At 39.9% G+C, this 23,290-nt stretch overlaps 1 protein-coding gene across 1 annotated transcript in view; it reads left to right on the top strand.

Annotated features, from left to right (window-relative positions):
• P2RY8 (P2Y receptor family member 8) overlaps positions 1-15,075 on the top strand; it is a 29,457-nt gene extending 14,382 nt beyond the window's left edge. Inside the window, exon 3 of the mRNA XM_084200974.1 lies at positions 13,832-15,075. Within this exon, the coding sequence (XP_084057100.1) occupies positions 13,899-14,975 (1,077 nt within the window). The 5' untranslated portion in view covers positions 13,832-13,898 and the 3' untranslated portion in view covers positions 14,976-15,075. The remainder of the gene's footprint in view (positions 1-13,831) is intronic.
• The last annotated feature ends 8,215 nt before the right edge of the window (positions 15,076-23,290 follow it).

Genomic DNA, 23,290 nt, shown 5'->3' with positions numbered 1-23,290 from the left:
CTTTTATATGTAGTTTGTAGTACATCTAAGAAGCATCTGTAGAGATGGTGTGGGAGTGAAGGGAGGGCTGAACTGAGGAAACTGCTTTTGAAAGTTGTTTTTTTTTTGTGTGTGCAATTTTTTTTAAAGAATTTCAGAGAATGGAAAGAGGAACCTACACTGAGAAGCTAGGTCCAACTTGTCAAAAACTTTCCCCACAGCGTGTGGTGAAACATCTTTTATCACTGCACTCGTATCTTTAGTATGTTGGCACCATGGTTTGCTCACCTGCATGGATGGATGGGGCTAGAAGGGATTCTGAGAATTTATTTTGTTTTTCCAGGCTCTTTTATGAAAATTTAATGCACAACCTTTATTAAATCACAATCCTCAAGAAAATTGATTTACTTTAAAGCTTGAAACTCCTTTCCTTTTCTTTCTCTCTCTTTCTCTGTATATTTGTATGATGATAAGGCAGTCTAAGAGAGAGAAACACACAGAGAAGAAGAAAGGAAACTAAAGTTGCTCTCCTGAAAGGTATTGCCTTTAGGTTCTTATAAAAGTCTTTCTGAGATGTTGAAATAAAAAGGACACGGGTCTGTTTCTTTCAGTTTCCTGAAAAAGCTCTAAAACACTGGCATTTCCCTTCATTTGCTTGCCAAGCCACATTAAACCCCTCTGCAGGCTGTAGTGTTCAGTGGCTGTCACAAGCATGGGTGTCACAAGCATGGCATGCCCCACCAGGCTCTCCTCTGCTGAGCTGATGCCACACAGAGATGCACATGCAGAAAGGGGGCCAAGGTTCCAAGGTTTCAGCAGGGCTGGGGAGAACAGGGAGTCTTGGCAGCTCTGTGGGAAAACCCCATGAAGGCTCTGAGCCCCTGAACTGCTCAAGGGCAAGCATGAGCAACGAATCCCAAAACAGAGCTGGGAACTAAGCATCAGTAAAAAATAGATAACCTCCACTGTTCTCAGAAAGAGAAGTGAGAAAGGAGTTGGTGCTGATGTTTCACTGTGAGCTGGGGAGCAGGCTGCATTTTCAAAAGGCCTATCCTGTCTCCACTGCCAGGTAGCTGAGGGCATCCTTGGGGTTTCAGAAGAGAAGGTGGCTGCTGTGATGGCTGGGATCACACCTCAGCCACTGCCAAAGCATCAGGTGTCTGCCAGCAAAGGGCTTCCAGCAGCAATTCTCCTTCACGATCTGTGGCACCACAACAGAGTGAAAAAGAGAACCAAAACCTTTTGACAGGGAAGCCCTCATGAAAGTACAGGTTTCAAGATTGCCATTTGCTAAAAGTTCTCAGTTAAAGAGTTCAAGTTGTAGAAATTTATCTGCAATAGTCTATAGGCCAAAGCTCTTTGGTGTCTCAGTTGGGAAGGGGAGAGCCCAGGTGAGTGCCTCTGCCACTGTGGACACAGGGTGGCCAAGGCCTGAGCCAAAAGCTGATAACCCTCATCTTGTGAGGACCTCCTCACTGGGTCTTGAACAGCTGATTTCCACAAGGAATTATGGTTGATGTGCCTGAAGACACACATTGCCAGAGTGCATGTTCCTAGTTTGGTTAGGGGTACTTAAAAGATTTTGTTATTTCCATATTGTTTGCTCTCACAGCTGATTTTTTTACCCCAAGCACATCGCTACCACATTTGCCATCCTCGTTATGTGATAAATGATGCGCTCCTCCAGTCACAGCCTTCAGCCCATGGAAATTCTGTCTTGTGTAATGATCCTGAAGGAACTTGGCCCATTCTGGCAGGGCTGTATCAGTGTGTGCCTTGGCCATAACTTTCCTAACAGTCACTTGCTGTCATCAGACTTCTCAGATGCCCAAATTAGGTCAGATTCCCAGCTGAAAACCAGGGCAATCAGCCTCAGCATTTTTACACTTTTCATTTAACTGTTTTTTTATGAATCTGGGTTTTTTTGTGGCTCACTGTTTTATGTGATGTGCTTCACACACTTCACATGTAGCAACTGTTTGTCTGGTTCCTTCTGGGACTTTATTAACACCTTTTCCTGTCCTTTTTACTAAGATTGCAGGGGATTTAATAACACTCCCACCACTATATACATGCCCCCCTGAACTATACACTTTTCTGTGCCAGTTGGCTCTCTCTAAATTTTAGTTTAAAAGCTATAACATTCATTTTCAGTAACAGAAAATGGCCCTATTTTAGTTTAGGTCAAACCATATTTTCTTGATGGCACCGTCTGCATTTCCTTTATTCTTAAGTGCATCTATATAATTTTCCTATGCATCTGCTGTCAAGTTACACACTGAAAATGCAGAAATGTGGTAATATTTCAGAGCTCATCGCTTAGAGATCTCTAGGGCTCTTAACAGCCCAAATTTTGTCTTCAAAGCCCTGTCTCCTAGTGCTCTACTGTTATATGTAACTTACTGAAGCATGACAGCACCAGTCATCAAAATTGCCTTAGAGCGGAGTCTAGCTGGGGTGTTTGATGGTGATACAGAGCTGGGACGAGTTTGATGGTGATACAAAACTGTGAGGAGTCTGATGGTGATACAGAACTGGGATGAGTTTGATGATGATACAAAACTGTGAGGAGTCTGATGGTGATACAGAACTGGGAGGAGTGGCTGATACACCAGGGTGCTGAGCTGTCAGCCAGCAAGACCTGGACTGGCTCCCCACATAAACCAGCTGCAGAACATTTGACTTCTGCCTGTGATTTCACAGGTAGCATTCATTGTAATAATGTATCAGCATACATCTGACTATAGTTAGGGCACTTACATACTTCTCCAAGCAAAAAGAGTATGTTAAACAAGGATAGAATCCAATTTCTCTCTTATTTATGCGTTTAAGTTAATTAAGTGCAGAGAGGACTGGAGAGAAGACCAAACCCTAAACACCATGGCATTTGCAGTCAGGTTCAGCTGAAAAGCCGAACATTGACTTCCTGTCTCACCTGTACTTGAGGATGTCAAGAGGAGCGACGCTGATGTGGTTTCATGGGTGCTATTCCTGTTGTAGCTATTTGTATTAGTGTGGTGACAAAGATACTGGACTAAAAGTGAAGCTTTTCTCAGAAATCTTTTTCCTTTTTTTCGCATTTTAAAATCTCTGCTTCTTGTATGTTACCAGTCATACCTCTAACTGGTATCAGATTGCCAAGCTGAGGAAAAGTCCAGAAAAAAAGTTTTAAGTCACAGAGAAAGTAATAATTATGCTGACTCTTTGCTTCTCCTTTCTGTGCATATATGATGCTGCTTTTAAAACTAGGTGATATCTGCTCCTGTAGTCTGTTGTTTCTGAGGTTCCTGTTACGTGTGCACTGTGCCTTTGGGCAGACAAGCTCTGCACTCTTCAGGCACTTGTGAGTCCATGTTGTGCCCTGTGCCAGCCACAAGCAGCACAGCTGCAGTTATTGATACTCAACATAAGCTGTGAGCTTTTGCAGAGAAGCCAATTTCCAGTTCTTTCCACATGTGAACAAAGTGATTTTGCACAAGCTGAAAAACAATGATCTTGCTTCTACCTATGAAGCAAAGAGCTCCGAGGTGCTGTGCATACAACACCCAGAGCTGCCTCAGACTTCACTGTGTGCTGCATGAATAGCAGAGCTACAGCACTGCTCCTGAGAGAAATGCTTCCTGGTCATGCCATTGGGCCTCCATAGATGATATCATCATAATTAAAAGGCAGAATCAGCCATGACTGTAGCTTGAACACCGTTGAATGGTGATGACAATTTGTTAAAAAAATGAAGAAACTTTCTCTAGCAGAGAACCACAATTACTTATATGTGACCATACACACGAGCAACTGAACATCACTCTGGAAAAATACAGCTCATACATAGCTCAGTAGGACAATGCAGGGTTCACATTTTGATCTGTGACAACAGCAGTAAAAGAAACTGGGCAAAGGAAAGAGTTGTGACAGTGCAAGGTTTCTCATGGAGATGACCTAAGGCGTGCCCCAGCCACCAGTCCCTTCAGGCCAAGCTGGAAAGGAAGCATTGTCCAAAGTCCTAGGGAATGAGCTGACGTTTCCCACTGCCTTGGATTGCCTACATTTCTGCCTCCTAGCCCTCTGTCAGCCCAGGCACACCTCTCCTCCTGAAATATATGCAGTCTCCTGTTTTCAGTGGGCATGGAGAAGAGGTGCAGGAGAATGGCTGAATGCAATATCACTTCCAGTCATACCAAAGGGCGTCCAGCAGCCTGGTTTTGTATCAAAGCCTTCCAGTAAGATGTGCAGTTTGACAGGAAGTGAGGCTCATTCTTTCTGTGTATCTAGCTCCTCTTACCCTTTTGGGAGCAGAGAATAACATATGCAAGAAAGCTGCACAGTGCACATCAGTTTAGCTCCTACAGAGCCCCTGGTCTCGTACTTTTCAGCCAAGACTGTTTTCACTAGCACTGATGGGAGAATTACTCCAAACTGACATGAAAATCAGGAGAACACCCAGTCTGCAGGAGTCCACTGCCAGAACATTGCAGAAGGCACCTGGGGGAGAGCAATGGTCAGTCCATGCCATGGTCTGCCGGGAAGGGCTAAATGATATGTGCTGAGCAAGTACTGCAGCAGGAACACAAGAAGACAAAATATTTTTTATTCTGAGTCCTTATGATCATGTGAAAGTGACTGTAGGCTTCAACACACAGGTGGAAGAAGATGGATACAGGTAAAACCATGCATTTGATCCTATTCTGTGCCAATTTATTTTGACACCAAAGCTGACCTGGTCATTTAAAAGTAGCGGCCGAGTGATCCAAGTGTGAAGGGGGTCAATTATGTTTTAGTGCTCAGATTCTAGCTCAGATTCTGACAGATTCCAGGCAACTGTGGGCGTCCAGGAAATCAGGATCTGAATCAACAGGATGTTTAAAACAGGCTGGAATCAGCTTCAAACACCTGCATTTACTGTGGAAGTGACTACGTATGCAAATACTGCAGTCTCTGGAGATCTGCCCAGTACAGTAAACGCTTTCCAACTCACCCTAAAATAGATACTTAGATTTCTATGGATGATAAATCCATAGCTCTAGCAAAGACCAGGCAGGAAAGGCCACCTATACCCAAATCCTGCCACTTACTACTGCTGTGGAAAGAGTTTTGCCTATTCATATAGATCGTACTTAGTAGAAGGAACAACAATTCCAGTGTTTTTACCAGTCACCAGTTGTTATGGATCCAGCACAGATTTTAGGGACACATCTATTTATTCAGGGGGTTGAAAGAGTAATCTACTGAGACCAGCTAGTGGAAGCAGTGGAAAAAGGCCCATCTGAAAGCAGCTTACACACTCAAACAAGTTATTTGATACACCCCTACAAATACTACTTCCAATTTCTGGCCCCAATATGTTATGTGGCTGTTTGAATTACTCTACATTGTTTGCTCAAAACATTTCCCAAATACCACACCAAATTTTCCTTTCAGGTACTCCTGCAGAACTTTGTGGCCTGTCCTGTTTATGGGCTCAATCATAAACTAAATTGTTTAACAACAGCTACAGACTGTCATATCTTTAGTGCAAGTATGAAAAAGAAAAACCCTAATCTGAGGTTCTTTTTTTTTTTTTTCCTACATTTTTATCTCTGAAGATAATCTTCAATAGCACACAGCAACTCTACCTCAATTCCTTTGTGGACTGATCAGGAAAGGAAACACTTGAAGAGAGCTTCACAGAAAAGAGAGGTGAAAAGATAGAAAGTAGAGATTTCAAACAGAATATATATATACACACATACGTGCTTTTATGTGTGTATACTTATATATATTTGTTTGCTGCAAAATGCCAGTTGGAGCACAAGGATTCAGTGTAAGTCCCCCAAGTTTCTGAAGATTGAAGGATTCTCTGTTAGGAATCTGTCATACTGTCTACCACAACTGCCATGTGCCAATAAACTGTTAAATTATTTTCCTGGAATTTGAGGTCGGAAGGTAAATGATTGATTACACTTTTTCCTCTGACTCTCACAACAGCTATGTGAGGCAATTACTTGTAGAGGGAAGTAGTTGATGACCAGAAGCCATTGTCTGTCAATCCTGGATGCAGACAATATTTAAAACTTGAACTTATAAAGGAAACCAGTTCATGTGTTATTTTCATTTCAGCTAGATCAGGCAATTTCATCAAAGTTGTATTAAACATGTGTCTTCATCTTGCCATAAGTCAAGGCCAAGTTACCTGCAGGAGTGTGCTCTGGCACAGGATAACTCCACACTATGCAGGATGCCTGCCAGAGGAGTTAAAGGAAGGTTTACAAGCTGATTGCTCATGGCCCTGCACCATCTGACAAACACTATGGTGCACTCAAGTGAAGGTTCCTTGCCAGGAATCAGCAGTTTCAGGATGGCATGAAACTCTTCCTCCCTGTGCAAGATAGCATGGTTTCACCCAGAGGAAAATTACCTTGTGCTGTTGGGAAATACTAGTGTGCATATGGGCAGTGATCACAGAGGACTCTATGTCCTATAGAATGAATTCTTGAGCTGATATGTTGAATTCTTCTGTTGCCTTAGCTTTGCTAATCTTTTTAAAAATATTAGTCTTCAAAAAACTAAGCTTAAAAAGTCTGCTTATGTAGGAAAGATCAACATATATATAATATTCTAGCTATTAGCCCCTAAATTGGAACCTCTTCAAATCCTGTTTAGGACACTTACTCTTACTGAAATTTAAACCAGCCTACAAAATTTATCAGTAGTCATACAACTTGGGTTTCAACTGACCTAAAGTTTTGTGCACAACATTTTTATAGGCTGACTTGTGCACTGGTAAAGAAAACTGCAAACTGATTTATTTTGTAATCTAAGTAGCACTTGAACTGTAAAATCATACTTCAGGTGCTGAGAGGTTTTTTCCAATACTGTCCCTCAGACTTACTATTTCCAAGAACCTCACTACTGCAGAAATAAAAGTTTTTTTAAAGACCACATTGATGAGTTTCGCTCTGAACGGTTCATAGACACAGATGACAGTGGCTGTGTTTATGCAAATCTTACCTAAATTAGAGTCAATGTTGCTAGCACCAGCAGAGAATCCTGACCTTGCTGATTTATACTTCGAAAAGGTGAAGGTTCAAGTGAACTAAAATTCAACTGTCAGCAAAACTGCATAGTCCAGGAGAGACAAAGGAAATTTGAAAGTAGATATGTACATTTAATTTTACTACTTAGCTAGTTCTGAAGATTTGGTGCAGTATTTGCTTATGGACTTTCTTTGCCTCTCATCTGTATTTTTTAAATTTCCTGTTAGGAAATTTTTGGTTCAGTCTTGGAAAGTGCCTGCTTTTACTCTGTCAGGCTGGAGAACAGAAGCACTCTCTAGTAGGCAGAAATGACAGCATTATTTTTATTCACTTTTGAATAAAGCAGTTTTTCTCTAGATTGATATATCTGACAAGCTCTAACAGGTATGCCCCCCTCTACTACATGAAAGCTGGTGATGTTTCTATATTTTCTTGATGAAAAAAGAGAGGGGTTTCTACCTCTCAATGTGAAATCCTTGTGGAGAGAAGACACTCTTGTTTTACCTTGCCCTGATGGTTTGAGGTCGGAGCTATAACCACCATAGGGTTTACTTTGACTGTGTATACTAAGATAAAGACTGACATTTGTGTCAGAAAGAGTTTTTGATTAATATAATGAGTATAGCTTAACTTTTTCATTGTAAAATATATGCCAGCTTTTGCAGTGAAGGTATACATATGGTTTACTTATGTCCTTTATCTGAGTGATCTTTGGTGAAAAATAAGAAATAAAGAACAGGGTTTTTTTAAAACTAAATGGCATGGAAGGTCAGGAATATCATAGCTAGTTAGATGCCTTCAGTTTTGTTTTCTCTGCTCAGTAATACTTGCACATACAAGTGCACAGACAGTAGAAGTGTCATTTCCCAAATGTATTTCTTCTTAAAAGAAGGTAAGCTAAAACATCAAAAATGCCTTTTTGACAAGATAACTAAGGCTTGGCAACAGCTTCTGGCCTTTGTAATAATGATGCTCAGAACAAAACAATAGGAAAACAAATGGGCTAAAAGAACAAGGAAGCCCAAATACAAAGAAATTTCTTAGAAGACTTAGGTTCACATCTTCACTGAGTGAACCAAACTCTTGGCTTTTAGAGATGTAGAGATGTAACACTGCCAGCTAAAATTTGCATGAAAGTTTATTGCAAGGGTGAGAAAGAGCCATCAGTGCAAAACCTGCAACCCTTTTTGGTAAGGCCCATGTTCTGTTTAGGAAACATTCAGACAGCAATGGACTCATTTACATTGCTCAGTTTGCTGAACTTGAACATTTGCAGAAGTGTTTCTCTGAATTGCATGAATGATGCTTTAGGAACTGTACTTGAGATGTGTTACAAAAGGGCACTTCTTGTTCTTCATATTAAAACCCCTTACTTTATTTAAATATCAAAGTGTTTGTCACTTTTCCCACAGCTCAAGATTACCGACTCTTGGCTCTTTACCTTCCTGATTCCTTCTTCTCCTCACACTCAGTCTACAACAGAAATTAAGCATTTGTTTTGTGGGCTTTTACTCATCTCAGTAGTAATTCACACAGTCCAGGAGGGGTTGAAAACCCAGCAGGAACACTCCATACTGAGAACCCATAAGTCATCTCTAGTTTTATCTACCATTGGGCAGACATAAACTATCCTAACCCTTTAGCTCTTGTTACTGCTTTGTAATCAAACTGACTAAGTAAAGAATAATGTAAAATGAAAATACACTAAAAACCAGTCTTTTAAGAAAAAACAAAATACATTCTTCAGCTACATTTGCATTGATGAAAAAGTATTAATAGGGTTTTTCTAAGTGCTTACAATAAAATCTGTGCTTTCACTTTGCTTCATTCTAAATCTGTTTGCAATTGAGTTGAAATTGTAGTTCAGCTTGTTTTTCCTATAATCTGAAACATGTCATTCTACATTCTCCAGCTAGAAGGGTGTCTTTCTAAAAGTGTAACAATATCAAAGAATTTATGAAATAAGAACTTTTTTCCCCTATGCAATAGTGCTTTAACAGGTAGTGAACCAAAAATTATATAACACCATAAGTTTTGAAAGGCTTTCTGCTGTGGGATACATTTTAAGAGTTATTTTTCCATCTCAAATCACAAAGCAAATCTCAATTTTTTTATAAATCGGCAATTTTCATTTTGACTTCACTCAAGGGCTTTTCAGTCTTTTTCACAGGTGCACTTGACACTGACAACAGGAAGATAATAGATGTAAGAGAGAAATCACATCAGCTTAATTTAGCAGTTCTCTAAAAATAGAGATCTCTACTGTTCCTCTTCCACAGCAAAGAAGCAACACATATCTTGTGATTTTTTTACTGTTTGATTTTCATACACCCTTTAATGTTTTTTTATCATCTTTTGCCAATTGAAGGGAAAGAAATCTCTATTCCTATCAGAAAAGCATTAAGCATCTGTCACCTTAGCTTATGGTTGCAGCTTGGATGAAAACATGATGCCACTGAATTTCCAAGAGAGTGTTCTGTGCAGAGTGCCACAAGCCAGAGAGTATAAAGAATAGAAAAAAAAAAATCCTACATGGATTTAGTGAGCATTGCTCCAGAGGCTTAGTACTTAATATGAGACTAATATACATCCATCTACTAAATGTTTCAGAAATCAGGCAAGCAGAAAAGCTTAACATTTCTCCTTCTATGTCACAAGCTTGAGGACTGATATAAATCCTTATTTAGTTTTTGTTTTAGTATGTCCATTGGTCTGTCGTATTTTAAATACAGGTCTCCCAAAATTAAAGAAAAAACATGTATTTTCTAACAGGGAAATATATGTAACAGAACTATATTTTGAAAAATGATGCATATGAAACCATAGCTTTGGGTGGATGTTTTAAAATCCATGTAAGCTTCACTGATTTGAATTCTGAAGGAAAGCTGAAGTTGGATGGAAAAAGCTCATAAAATGTAAGAGGAATCTAATTTTAAACCTCTGAAGAGGGATTCTTTTTTCTCTTGATATATAACATTTACAAATCAAACCACAAGAGACAGACAAGACTGCGGGTGTAGTGGAGGAAGGACACAGTTGCCCTGAACCAGATGAAAATGTAAACACAGCATTAACTAAACCCAACAGACACAGCAATGGGAGTGGCACATTGTGGTTCCAGCAGCTTAACCTGCTTTTGTAGTTTCAGTCATGCAGCCAGCAGCCAAACCCCACCCCACAGTCACTTGCTCACCTTCCCCATAGGCAGGACTGGGGAGAGATTTGAAAGGGTAAAAGGAAGAAAACTTGTGTGTTGAGACAAAGACAATTTAATAAGGAAAACAAAAGCCATGCACACAAGCAAAGCAAAACAAGGAATTAATTAGCTGTTTCCCATAGGCTGACAGGTGTTCAGCCATCTCCAGAAAAGCAGGGCCCCATCACATGAAAGGGTTACTTTGGAAGATAATCCCCATCACTGCAAATGGTCCCTCCTTCCTCCTTCTTCCCTCTACTTTATATACAGGTAATGATGTTACAGGTATGGAATATCCCTTTGGTCAGTTTGGGCTACCTGCTGTATGTGTCTTCTCCCAGCCTCTCGTGTACCCCCAACCTCCTTGCCAGCATGGCACTACAAAAAGCAGTGTGGTGGCTCTGTGTAAGTCCTGCTCAGCAATAACAAAAATATCTCTCTATTGTCAACTCTATGTTCAGCACAAATCCAAAAAATAGTCTCATACCAGCCACTGTGAAGAAAATTTGCTCTATTCCTGCCAAACCCTACACACCTGGGCATTTAAAAAGCAAATCATTACAAATAAGGGTGAATTAGAGCAGGAATTTCTTCTAGTCCAGGCTTTCCTGGCAAGGAATTCAGGATTAGTGTCAGAGAATCTGGCAAAAGGAAAGACGAAATTGGGAGGAGGATTTTCTGTACTCCACATTTCCTCAAGAGGCTATTTGCCCTCATGAATGACATGTAACACCAGTCTTGTGTGCTTTGCATGTCCCCTTCTCCCCTGCAGAAGACTCTAAAGGAACCACCCATCATTCTTCTTCTGCTGATTGTGATGGACATCTTCATTACTAAAAACTATGTCAAGGAGACCTACCCTTTTTGGAAAGCGCTTGTAGGCACATAATCAGTAAGTCTGGAGTCTTTCAATTCCAGTTCAAGAGGTGCCTGCATTTGTAGGCACTTATGTTTTACTGACAGTAGCATTCCACGAGTGCATAAAATTCGCCTTTAGTCAGGCTGTGAATGCTGACACTCTTTTGCATTTGGCAGCATCTAGGCATGCATTTTTTATCTCCTTCTTATCAAGGTGTTCTCTCAGAAAAAGCAAGTACAGAAGAAAATACGTTTGAGATTAACACAAACCAAAATGTGAGACATACTAGATAGTTTTATGGCCAGTGTGATAGATCTAATGGAAATTTTCACCTATATTCCTACCTTCCCAAGTACCTTTAATTTCCATAGGAATAGCTTCTAGGGGCCTGTGATAGCAAATATCTTTCACTTGCCCCATATTATTAGAGCTCTGTGGTAACTCTGATATAGGCAACAATTTTCTGTTTGCTTTGAGAAGTATAGAGTTGTTAGGCACAAAGGGATGCTACTTGAGCAGGATTTTTGAGGTAACAGACTTAATAAACATTTGCTATGCTAAGTCACAGACAGATGAGTTGAAATAGAGGGCATTAAGGCTTTTTCCCAAGAGTAATGTGACAGTGAGTGCTTTTTCAAGTTAGCCTGAAAAATGAAGAATTCGTTTCATTCTTGATAGAACTTCCCTGATAAGATTTGAATTTAATTTGCAACAGATTTGGCTCAAAGGGCTTTTTGCAATTGTGTCCATATGATGACCGCTTCACTACCTGAAACATGTTTGCTCTGTGTCATGTGCATGATATATGTCGATCTCTGATTTCTTTTCAATTCCTATTTTCTTGTTCCTTTATCTAGGATTCCAACAATTTAGCTGGAAAAAACATTAATCAATACAGCTTTCTTGATACTGACTCTTACCACTTCTGAATATTTTTACCTGACATTTAAAGCACTATGTCAAATATATCAGATCAAGAAAGAACTTTAATAAGCCCCCACTGAGCTGCTTGATGCTGTAGCTGTACCTTTTTCTGGATCTGCACTCAGGCTCTTCTCAGTTGATTATCTCTTTACTGCACTGCTGCCTCCAGTAGAGACTTCAGATCTGCCAGGTCTCAGGACTCATCAATGGTTCAGAAAACAAGTTTTTTTCAGTAAAAGCCTCTCTCAGAAAGCACAGTTTTTGTCAGAATGGTTATTTCCAGCTATAGAGTTTGAGGTACTGACCAGTTACACTGCTCATGGCCTATGACCACACAAACTAAAGCTCTATTTAAACAAGATATCAGGTTAAGTGACACCAACTGCAACCTATGTTTTTTAATCTAACCTCCTACAGCAAGGGCTGTCTTGCAACAAGATGCTTGGAATAAACCGTGCCGGTGATGAGAGTCCACAAGCAGGACTGTACCTGAACCCACTCTCTGCCGGCAATTAAGCAGTAGAGATGTGCCCACAGTTATCAGCTGACTTGGCCTGGCACCTCTTCAGCCCTTACTGTAACTCTTTGAAGAACCTACTGTAGATCTATCCTGTGCTCTTCTTGGCATTTGTTGCCATTTCTTCACTTTTTCAATGTTGTACTTTTGTGAAATTGCCTCTCTGTACTTGCAGCTCAAGGAAAGCAAGCATTGAGGTGTGAGTTCTTTCCTGCAGCTGTGGAATGCTACCATGCTGCTTAAAATAAATACACTAAACCATGAGCTATTGCATCTGCCAAGAAAGATCTATGAAAAGCAGACAGTGAAAGCATGGGTCTGCTTTGCAGACTGCAAAACTGAAAGTAATCTTGCAGAATTCTAGATTATGCAAATAGGACAGCTGCAAACAGAACATTTTTAACTAACATTTTGCAGAAATTGAAGCTCAATAGTTTTTTTTTCTTGGTAGACGAGGGCTTCTCCAGCCTGTGAACCAGTCCAAGCAATTGCAATCTGTCCCTGATTCTCATGCTTCTTTCCTTATATTCTGTTTATATTATAAATATAGCAAGAGTCATTGAATGCATGTTCTCCTTTCCTTAAGTTGAAAAAGAAGAAGAAAAAATTAAAACCAGCCTTTATTTGAAATTGATCACAGTTTAGTGGGAGGGGTGGGGGGGGGAGAAATGTCTATGATACTATGCACTCAGAAATCGAGGTTATGACATCTAGAGTAGATACAATGGATTTACCTAATGGACAATCTATGGACTAGTGTTCTCACGCAGACATCAATTGAATTTCAACTCGTGATATGTGATTTTCTTTATGTTATACAGGAGGTGTGATAATGAATAGACTACAGAGCAATCTGGATGAGAGGGATTGATGGGCCAAGGTCAGTGGTGTGAGGTTCAATAAGGCAAAATGCCAAGTCTTGCCCTTGGGTCTCAAGAACCCCATTGAGCACTACAGGCTTGGGGCAGAGTGGCTGGGAAGCTGCCCAGTGGAGAAGAACCCAGGGGTGCTGGTTAGCAACAATCAGTGCTATGATTGAATTGACATGTGATGTTTGCTCAAAGGTGCCATGATCTTTTTCAAGTTTAATGATTCTGTGAGTTTAAGTATCAGAAAAGCATTCACCAGGGAAAAGGTAGCTGCTCCAAGATAGGAAGAAGTCAGACTGGTAAAACATTATGATGATTTGGAGTGAGGCAAGACTTTTCAGAAAGTAATTTTAATGGATTGAGTGCATTCAATGAAAATCTGTCAAACTTAAGTTTTTTTTTAGTTGATTAATACATGATTCATGTCCTAAATTTCTGCTTTGACATATTGTTTTTCACTTGACATTTCTCCTCTAGGTCTTCAAGCCAAGTGTTCATGATATGATCCAGCTGGCTTACAGGGATAACAACCCACTTGTGAAAAATGGTCAAAAACGAATCCCACCTGGACGCTTTGACACTGGCAATGCTCCAGAATAAAACAGTCTCCATCACCCTCCCAGCTGTTTATTCAGTGGTAGCTCTGGTCAGCATCCCTGGCAATTTGTTCTCCCTTTGGGTGCTCTGTTGGCACATCAAACCCAAAACACCTTCTGTTATTTTCATGATCAACTTAAGCATCACAGACCTTATGCTGGCCTCATGTTTCCCCTTCCAGATTTATTATCACCTCCAAAACAATAACTGGATATTTGGCAAGACTCTTTGCAGCCTTGTGACAGTGATGTTCTATTCCAACATGTATTCTTCCATACTGACCATGACCTTTATCAGCATGGAGCGGTACATGGGTGTGGTACACCCCTTGAAGCTGACCAGGTGGAGAAGAAAAAGATATGCCTTGGCTGCCTGCCTAGCTATGTGGTTTGCCTTGCTGCTAGCCTTCTACCCACTAGAAACTACAGATCTGACCTATGAAGTGAAAGAATTAGGGATTATAACCTGTTTTGATGTCCTTAAATGGGATATGCTGCCCACCTTTGCAGCTTGGGTAGCCTTTCTCCTCACTTTATTTGTTGTGCTGTTCCTGATCCCTTTTGTTGTAACAGTTGGATGCTACATTGGTATCATTAGGAAGCTAATTCAGACATCAAGCAGATATGGTAATAAGCAAAAGACTAGATCCATATACCTGGCGGTAATTGTCCTTCTGTCCTTCATCACTTGCTTTGCCCCCAATAACTTTATCCTACTTGCACATATGATCAGCCGCCTATTTTACAACAGCAGTTTGTACCCTGCCTACAAGCTCACCTTGTGCCTCAGTTGCTTCAACAACTGCATAGATCCCTTCATTTATTATTTTGCATCGAAAGAATTTTACCAGAAATTCATGCAAGTGTTTCGTCCGGGTAAGGTACCGCTCAGCGACAGCTCAGAAAACAGAAGGGAAAGTTTATTCTCTGGCAGGACCATGTCAGCCAGATCGATGTCAAGTGGACATATGGATGGATTAGAGGGAGTAAAGATCAATTTGCAGAGGCAGGAAAGTGTTTTTTAGCTTTAGATATACCCAGAAGAAAGAGACACATTTGAAACTCATGAGTAGACACAGAAGGCATTTCCTTTTGAAAGGCCATGGTCAAAATACCTTGCTCCAGTGACAGAACTCAAGCTGTACTTAAATTGCATTTCAGGATTTTCTAGTCATGGAAGTGCTAAAGGTACTGAATTTATTCAAGGCACTGAAGCAAATCAAGCAGGGTTAGCCTGGAGATAGCCTTGCTGCATAAGACCAAGGAATAGGTTTAGAACAGTTACTCTCAGGTCATACTATAGTTAACCAAAGACTTGCAATTCTCAGTGAATGTGAAATATTATTGTACCTTAATTAGAGCATCCACCCAAGCTGGTTTGGGAGTAAGAGAGTTGTTTTTCTAAAGAATGTGCTAAGCTTTGTGGGGGTTTTTTTATTATATTTCCTTCTCTGTTGCTGTATTTTTATAAAAGAAAGAAAAGTAGCATAGTATTTTGCCAATAATGCATAATGCAGAGCCACTGTGAAATCACCACAACACTCACCCAACTGCTTTTCAGAGTCAAACCACATTGACACTTGAAAAGGTTAGGTTGGCTCATATTATTTATTTATTTCAATCTTATGCAGCAAAACATCTCATACAATGAAAGGAAAGCTAACAATATTTGCAAATACAGCTGCACTTCTTGAAGTTATTAATTTCTCAGGACTATGGGGAGCAGTCTATTTAAGGTAACAGACTTTCCCACATTAACCAATTACAGTACCAATGCTGCTTGTATGGGGCTAATATCAACTGGTCATTCTCACCAATGTGTAGGCTACACATAGAAGAACCATCCTGCTCGGCAGAATTTAGCTTTACATAGTGCCTGGGGAGTGATTTTTTTCCTTCCTTACAGAGATGGTGTAGATTATAAACCAGACTTTCAGCTGGATAAATGAAAATTCATCCACAGACTAGAGAGTCATTATGTGCCAGCCAAAACCAGATGAAAACTTTTCTTGATGGCCAGATGTCAAAAACAGATTTCCTTCAGGCAGGCAAGAAGAAAGAAGAAAAGAAAGAGGAAAATAAGGCTTGAGAATAGGAGCTGTACCAAACATCCTGAAAATAAGTTATGGCATGTGGATTGAGCAGTCCTGTGTTTGGAGCCCTCCTCTGAAATATCTTTCTACAACTTGTTTGCATATTCTGTGCCATGTTTAATCCTTCTCACATTGCAACAACTGCCTGCGTGCCTGGAAAGACAACTGCTACAGAACATGCACTGGGGACAGAAAAAAGAGAAGTTTTTCCTGTAGTATTTACAGCTTTTTACCCACATTTCACTCTCACTGACAGAGGAGAGACACAAGCCACCTGAGAAGACCAGACAAGATGCCCTCACAAGCAAGACAAAAATACACCATATCCTTTGGCTGCATTTCAACTCCATCCAACACTGAGGAGGAAGCCATCTGCAGTGTTGTAGATAGTTGGTTGAGACATCTCATGCTGCACTGATTCCTGAGCTCCTGTGCCTAAGTAACACCCCAGGCTCTTAAAATTTTCCATTTTTCTTTGGGTATCCTATAGTTAAAAACAATTTTCCACCACTAATTATCACAAATTTTTTCACAGTGGAGGGGAGGAAACCACAGCATGCGCAGTGAGATATTTGAATGTCCTGTCTTCTGCTAAAGTATTGTCAGTTTTTGGAGCAGAATAAATGTGAGTCGACCTAGCACTGCTGTTTACAAGACAATGTGAACATTCAATGCTTTGTGGCATTTCACAGTGTCATTTTTATTTGATCTGCACATTTTCTGTGTGCAAGGCAAATCTTTGGGATACATAACTCACCTAAACCCTCCCATCAATTTGCCTGGAAGCTACCCTTCAATATTCACTTTCACATGATTCCAGCTTTCTCATTATCACAATTGTTTAATTGTTTTCTGCATTTTGTTGTGCCAGAAAGTTTTTTAAAGTTTATACTGAAATGTCTCTCCCTTTTTTTTTTTTTTTTTTAACATGGAAATATTTTTACATTGAAAGGCTTTACTTCTCCTACATCCAATGCAGACCTTGACTCTGTTTTATCTTGAACATGGTCCTCAAGTGCATAGTCCCTCCTAAAATATGCTGGGAAGTGCCTGAACCATAACTGACACAAAACAGAGCCAAAATGGTAGAAACCTTGCACTTTGTACATCAACTGCTATATTTTGAAAAATAGTGAATTGCTCCTTTTTCAAGTGAAAAAAGATGCTCACAGTAGACTGAAAATCTTCTCTCCAAACTCATGCAGCTCTTCATAACCCTTCATCTCTCTTCTGAAAATGTTTAAAAAGGAACAGGAAGGATGCCTCATTTGAGTACACTTCATGCCATTTCACTAACTAGCTTCTAGTTAACTCCTGTTGGGTCAGTGAGATTGTTCCTTGAGAAAGGAATATAAAAATGCACCCATTAACAGCAATCCTTTGAGTCCAATGGCATATATTGTGAAGTCTTGGAGAGTTTTTATTGGACAGGAAGAGAATAAATTATTACTAAAAGAGGCCCATCATACTGTTATTTGATCCTGGAAATACATCCTTCTGGAGAGCACCATAAGAATAATAGCTTCTACCCTCCTTGATCAGTAAGTGTAAGTTGACATCCATATACATGTAAATAAAGACATATAAACATACATTGCAATTTGTGAAGTTATTGAGAAGTTCATGTCCATATTACGTTCAATTTGAGGAATATGGGCCCTGGGGAACTTGCTTACTTGTAAGCATTACTATGTAGCTAATGTAGTTTTACTGAAAAGACAAGAATGTAAAAGCTTCTGTTTGTTTTCAGGGTTGGGGGGGAGTTTTTGTTTGGTGTTGTTTTTTAATTACATTATATAAATTTAACCTATGAATGTGCTTGAAATTTTTTGTAATATAATGATAATAATAAAAAAAATTAAAATAACATGATTTAAGATTCATTCCTGTGTTTTTACCTGCCATGCATGAAAAACTTCCAAGCATAGAAGAGGGCAAAGAAACCAAGTTATGAAATAAAATTAATCTATTTCTCATTGTTATTGTGGATTTTTTTCAGTTTTTTTCAGATTTCTTTACAGGATAGATATATATATATTAAAAGTTGGCATTGTCATAGATACTTCACACAAATTTTAAAAGTATCAATACTTTAATGACGTGTTAGCTACCTTGAATCCTTCTCCTTATGCAATAGGTGCATCGATACATATATTTTTTTAAATTTCTATGCATTTATGAAGGGGCCTGTCCCACCCCCAGTCTGGAGCAGGGCGTTGGAGGAAACTGGGAACAGACTATCAGAGTCAGTAGTCATGGAATCATAGAATCATAGAATATACCAACTTGGATAGGATCCACAAGGATCATTGAGTCGAGCTTGTGGCCCTGCACAGGACCATCCCCAAGAGTCACACCATGTGCCCAGGATTATTGTCTAAACACTTCTTGATCTCTGTCAGGCTGGTGCTGTGACCATATCCCTGGGGAGCCTGTTCCAGTGCCCAAGCACCCTCATGTTAAAGGATATTTTCCTGATATTCAACCTAAACCTCGCCTGACACAACTTCAGGCCAATCCCTTGGGTCCTATTCCTGGTCATCAGGGAGAAGAGATCAGTGCCTGCCCCTTGGCTTCCCCTCACAAGGAAGTTATAACTGCAATGATGTCTCCCCTCAGTCTCCTCCAGGCTGAGCAGACCAAGTGGCCTCAGCTGCTCCTCATAAAGCCTCCCCTCTACACACCTCACTATCTTTGTAGCGCTCCTTTGGATGTTCTCTAAGAACTTCATGTCTTTCTTATATTGTGGCACCCAGGATGCAAGGTAAGGCCACAGCAGCACAGAGAAAAGCAGGACAATCACCTTGCTCAACCAGGTCGCAATGCTGTGCTTTCATAAATGTTCTCTAGACTGACTATGTTCCATTTTGTGTTCATTGTCTCTTTGGCTACATATATGCTGATATAGGAGAGGCCCAGAGATTATCCTGAAGTCAAAACATCACTTTTTGCAATTCTTTCCAGTTCAAATAGTTTATAATAACATAAGGTGTTATCTACATTGATACCCACCAGGGTGTTATTTCTCTAAGGTAATGGTTAGGGTATGTGCTTACCCAAAGATGGGAGGGATAGCACAAATGTTTGTTTGTGAAATTCAGTGTTGGTAAGTGTGAAGTAATACACACAGTGAAACCCAGTAACAGCTTTGTGTATAGAATGATGTTGCTTGTCAATGACTACAGTGAATCATAATCCATAAGTCCATTCATCAGCTCAGCATCATAGAAATACATGGTTCATCCTTTCCTAGTTTACTCTCTGCACTTCTGGCCTTTGGCACAGAGAGGATCAACAAAAGACCAAGGTAAGAGGATACAGTATCCTCTAAGAAATTAATTTAAAATCTTAGAAGTTAAATAGTTTAGGACTGCTCATCTCAGAAAAGAGACAATATAAGATAGGTAGGAAAAAGCCCTCCGAAATCCTCAATGAAGTTGCAAAAGCTGATTTGGATGACTTACACTGCCTTTGCCCAATAATTGGTGAACAACATATTAAGCTAATGAGATCTAAGCTTAAAACCAGATCAAGTTCATATCTCTTCTTAAAACACATAGTATAATTAGAAAACACTTTGCCAAGAATGTTGTGGCTGCACATCGTACACTGGTCCCGAGAAACTAGAAAAGAACATGGAAAAGAAATCCATTGTAGGTTATTAAACAGGCAAACCACCACAGGCCCAGGAAGACCTCAAAGATTAAAATTGTCAAAAGCCGGAGGAGTACTAAGAGGAAGTCATATCATGTGATTGCCCTGTTCTCCCATCTCTTGAAATGCCAGTGCTTCAGGCAGGACACCATAAACAAGACAGCCCCTTGGCTCCCCTCTGGTCCATCTCACACTCCCATTAAACCCTGCCAGAATCACCTTGGAGCCTGGCCTCTTCCACCCTGCCTGCTGGGGCACTGCCAGGGGGATTCAGCAGGAAATTCAGCCTGCTACTGTCTTGGAAGAGGCTATTCCACAGTCAGGGGAGCATGGAGCACAAGCCCGATCATCTGTCATTTAGTCCTTTTGACAGGTCACAGAGTCACAGGATGGCTGAGCCTGGAAGACACCTCTGGAGGTCACCATGTCCAACCCCCCTAACCAAGTGGTTTCTCACAATCAGGTAAAGATGAACTTGTGTCCTGCCCTTCAACAAATCTCTCCAGGTGCTTGTAACAGTTCATCCATTTTGCTTCAAAACACATAATTGTTAATTCCATTTCTGACATATTGTCTCACCTCTGGTCTCATTTTTTCCATCAACTATCTCTCTCAAAGGCTGCTGCTGTTGGAGCTGACTAGCAGCAGACCTGCTTGTGCATTTCAGGCATGGGAATTCACTGTTGCTGGTTTTTTTAAACTTCTCAGGTAGCAGCCTAGTCTACTCTTTGAAGCTCACAAGCTTACAGCTGTATTAGGGAAGAACACAATTCTCTGACATGAATTGTCACAAATACATTGGCAAATACACTCTAGTGCACCTTTTCTGAAAAAAAAAAAATATATTTTTCAATGACCTGACAAGTTCCTCTAAAAAAGCTAATTTAAGATGCTATGACCTGGCAAAGTCCATTAAAATAAGCATTTTATTGGTAAAATTTTTAGATGTATCTAAAGTCACAGTTCTTTTAAGTGTCCCAAATGAAAATTCTAATATAAAATAACTCTTACAAGAACGATTAGGATATAAGACTTGGTTATTGTTCTTAGTAATTAAATCCATCCTGAAAAAAAGCAAAAAAAAAAAAACCCTGGAATCTTTTATAAGAATAAATATACTTTCCTCATTTATGCCACAGTTCATAGTTTCAAAAGGAGTTACTGAGAGCAAAATTTCAGTCATTTCAGAAGTTATTGAGAGCAAAATCCAGAATGAAAGTAATCCAAATATTTTAAAATTAATTACTATTAATAGTAATTAATTTTAAAATATTTGGATTACTTTCATTCTGGATTAAGTTTTTGCAAGTAATTGTTTTCTTCTTGAACATATAAAGTGTAATTATGTAGTGCATAATAGAGTACAGCATAAAGCTTAGTTGAAATATGTTTTTTAAAAGCTTTCTTTTTGATTTGAAAAAAAACCCACAACCCTGCATAACTGAAGTCTGGACTGCCACTGAACTCCTGGTTTTTCATGACTTAGTTGCAAGTCTTCTAGTATATTTCCTTAAAGTCTAAACAGCTGGAATATGCTATCAAATGAGGAGACTCTCAAGCATCTTTAATTATAAAACATGAAGTTCAGAGCTGCCAGACAGATTACCTTTCTAGCTTTTAGCATAAATAACTTGACTCCCTTCTTGACTATCTTATCTCAGGATGATGTCTTGCAGTCAGACTGTTTCTTCTGCAGAAATTTTCAGCACAGGGACACTGATGGTTCTCTTTCCCCAGTTTCTGCACCACTGCCCACATGACCTGGCTCTGGCATGCCCCAATTTGCAAAAAGAAAAGTGCCTTTGTCCTACTGAGAGCTTCCCAGGCTAATTGTCCTTTGGAGCTTTTCCTAGTATGCTCCACAATCTTAACTGCTGTTGTTGGGTATGATGAAGTACCAGGAAAATGGAGAAGTGTTTTGTTGAGTGCCTTAAATCTGAGGAAATTAAAAAGTTTTTCTCCTCTGCTGTGTACCTGAGCAGCTTTATCAAAGGAGAAAGGACAACAGACTTATATGAAGTATAAACAGATTCAAGCTGTTCTATGAAGTATAAACAGTTTCAAGCTAGAGATGGGAGAAGGGTTAAAGAAGTAACTTCTGTGGCAGCTGGGCAGAGAAATATTTTAAGTGTCTGCAGAGAGACACAGGAAGTCAGTTTCTGCAATAGGCTATCTGCAGTTAGAGAATGTGTGCAAACAGTTCTTTCATTTTAGAAACATGGCGCCTTTAAAGCAGAAAAGCTGGGAGCAGCAGTAAATCTCCAGATCTCTGGTGTAAGGAAAGCAATGTGATTAAGAGACAAATAAACACTATCGAGATACACAACAAACATCTCACAGAGTGACTCAAACCTCTGGAAATGTGGGCTTGCCATGCACAAAAGGTGTAACATACCTGATCAAGTGTTGCCCTAAGCATCTTATTGTTTGGAAGCACTCATGATGACTGGTGATCTCCTTCATTTCCTAAACAATACCTGCTTTGGTTTTTGATTGCATTCAGACATCCAGATGTCAGTAGATCTCTATATAGACAAACACTACAAAAGAAATACTGGTATCCCACAGCTGTTACCCTCTTCTTCTGGACCCTCTTCTTTTTGAATTTTGCCATCTTCATGCTTGTAACAGCAGGTTACAATAATATTCCTGAGGATCTCAGCAAACACTCAAATAGGCTGTGGGTCTCTCTTATCTCCCCAAACTCATACAGCTTCAGAAAATAAAGGAAAATATACAGGTTAATGTATAAACTAAAGTCTCTTCCCGTCATTTACCTCTAAAAAGGGTCTGTCCATCTTCTCAATTAGAAACTCTCTATGAAGTGCAATGGCTTTTTCTCTCTCAAAAAGTTTCAGCACCGCACCTCTGACTTGGTTTCCTCAGTTCCTTATTATTGTCAACATTCTGATATTTTTTTCCTTTCCCTATTTCATCTTGCATTCCATACTATATGCAGAACACATTGGTATCCCGCCCCATTTTGATGAGTAATACAAATTTCTCTCTACACTTTCACATAAAGTGTCCATATGTTTGAGCTTTTTTAAACCACGAAACGAGTACAAAAATAAGTTAAAATACAACATCTAATTGCTCTTCATTTGATTCATCTGATAAAATTGAGATGATGGAAGACAGAAGTCTGACAGTGTTTTATTTCCATATTCAGTAAAGGTACTTATTTCACAGGGTAGAATTATTCCATGAAAATTTGCTGAAGGAGCCTTAAGATCTGTGGCAATCATATCTTAGCACTTCTTAGGGTGCTTATGGTGTCTCTTTATCCCTCCAGTCTCAATTCATCTCTTTCAAGATATTGCTAGGCATATTGCCGTTCACATCAGCTCTGACTGTCCCTAAAAGTGCACATCTGCACACACACACGTACAGCCATTGCTCAGCCTGGAGAAGAGGACACTGAAGGGAGACCTCATGGAGACTCCGAGGTCTTCTTGACTTCCTCTCGAGGGCAAGAGGAGGGGCAGGCACTGAGCTCTTCTCTGTGGTCACCAGTGACATGACCCGAGGGAATGGCCTGAAGCTGTTCTGTTATGTAATGCTTAAAATTAGGAATGTGAGCGTTTGGGGTG

The sequence above is a fragment of the Fringilla coelebs genome, assembly GCF_963513975.1.
Source record: "Fringilla coelebs genome assembly, chromosome: 2".
In the NCBI taxonomy this organism is placed as follows: domain Eukaryota; kingdom Metazoa; phylum Chordata; class Aves; order Passeriformes; family Fringillidae; genus Fringilla; species Fringilla coelebs.
This window is presented reverse-complemented; position numbering and strand designations above follow the sequence as displayed.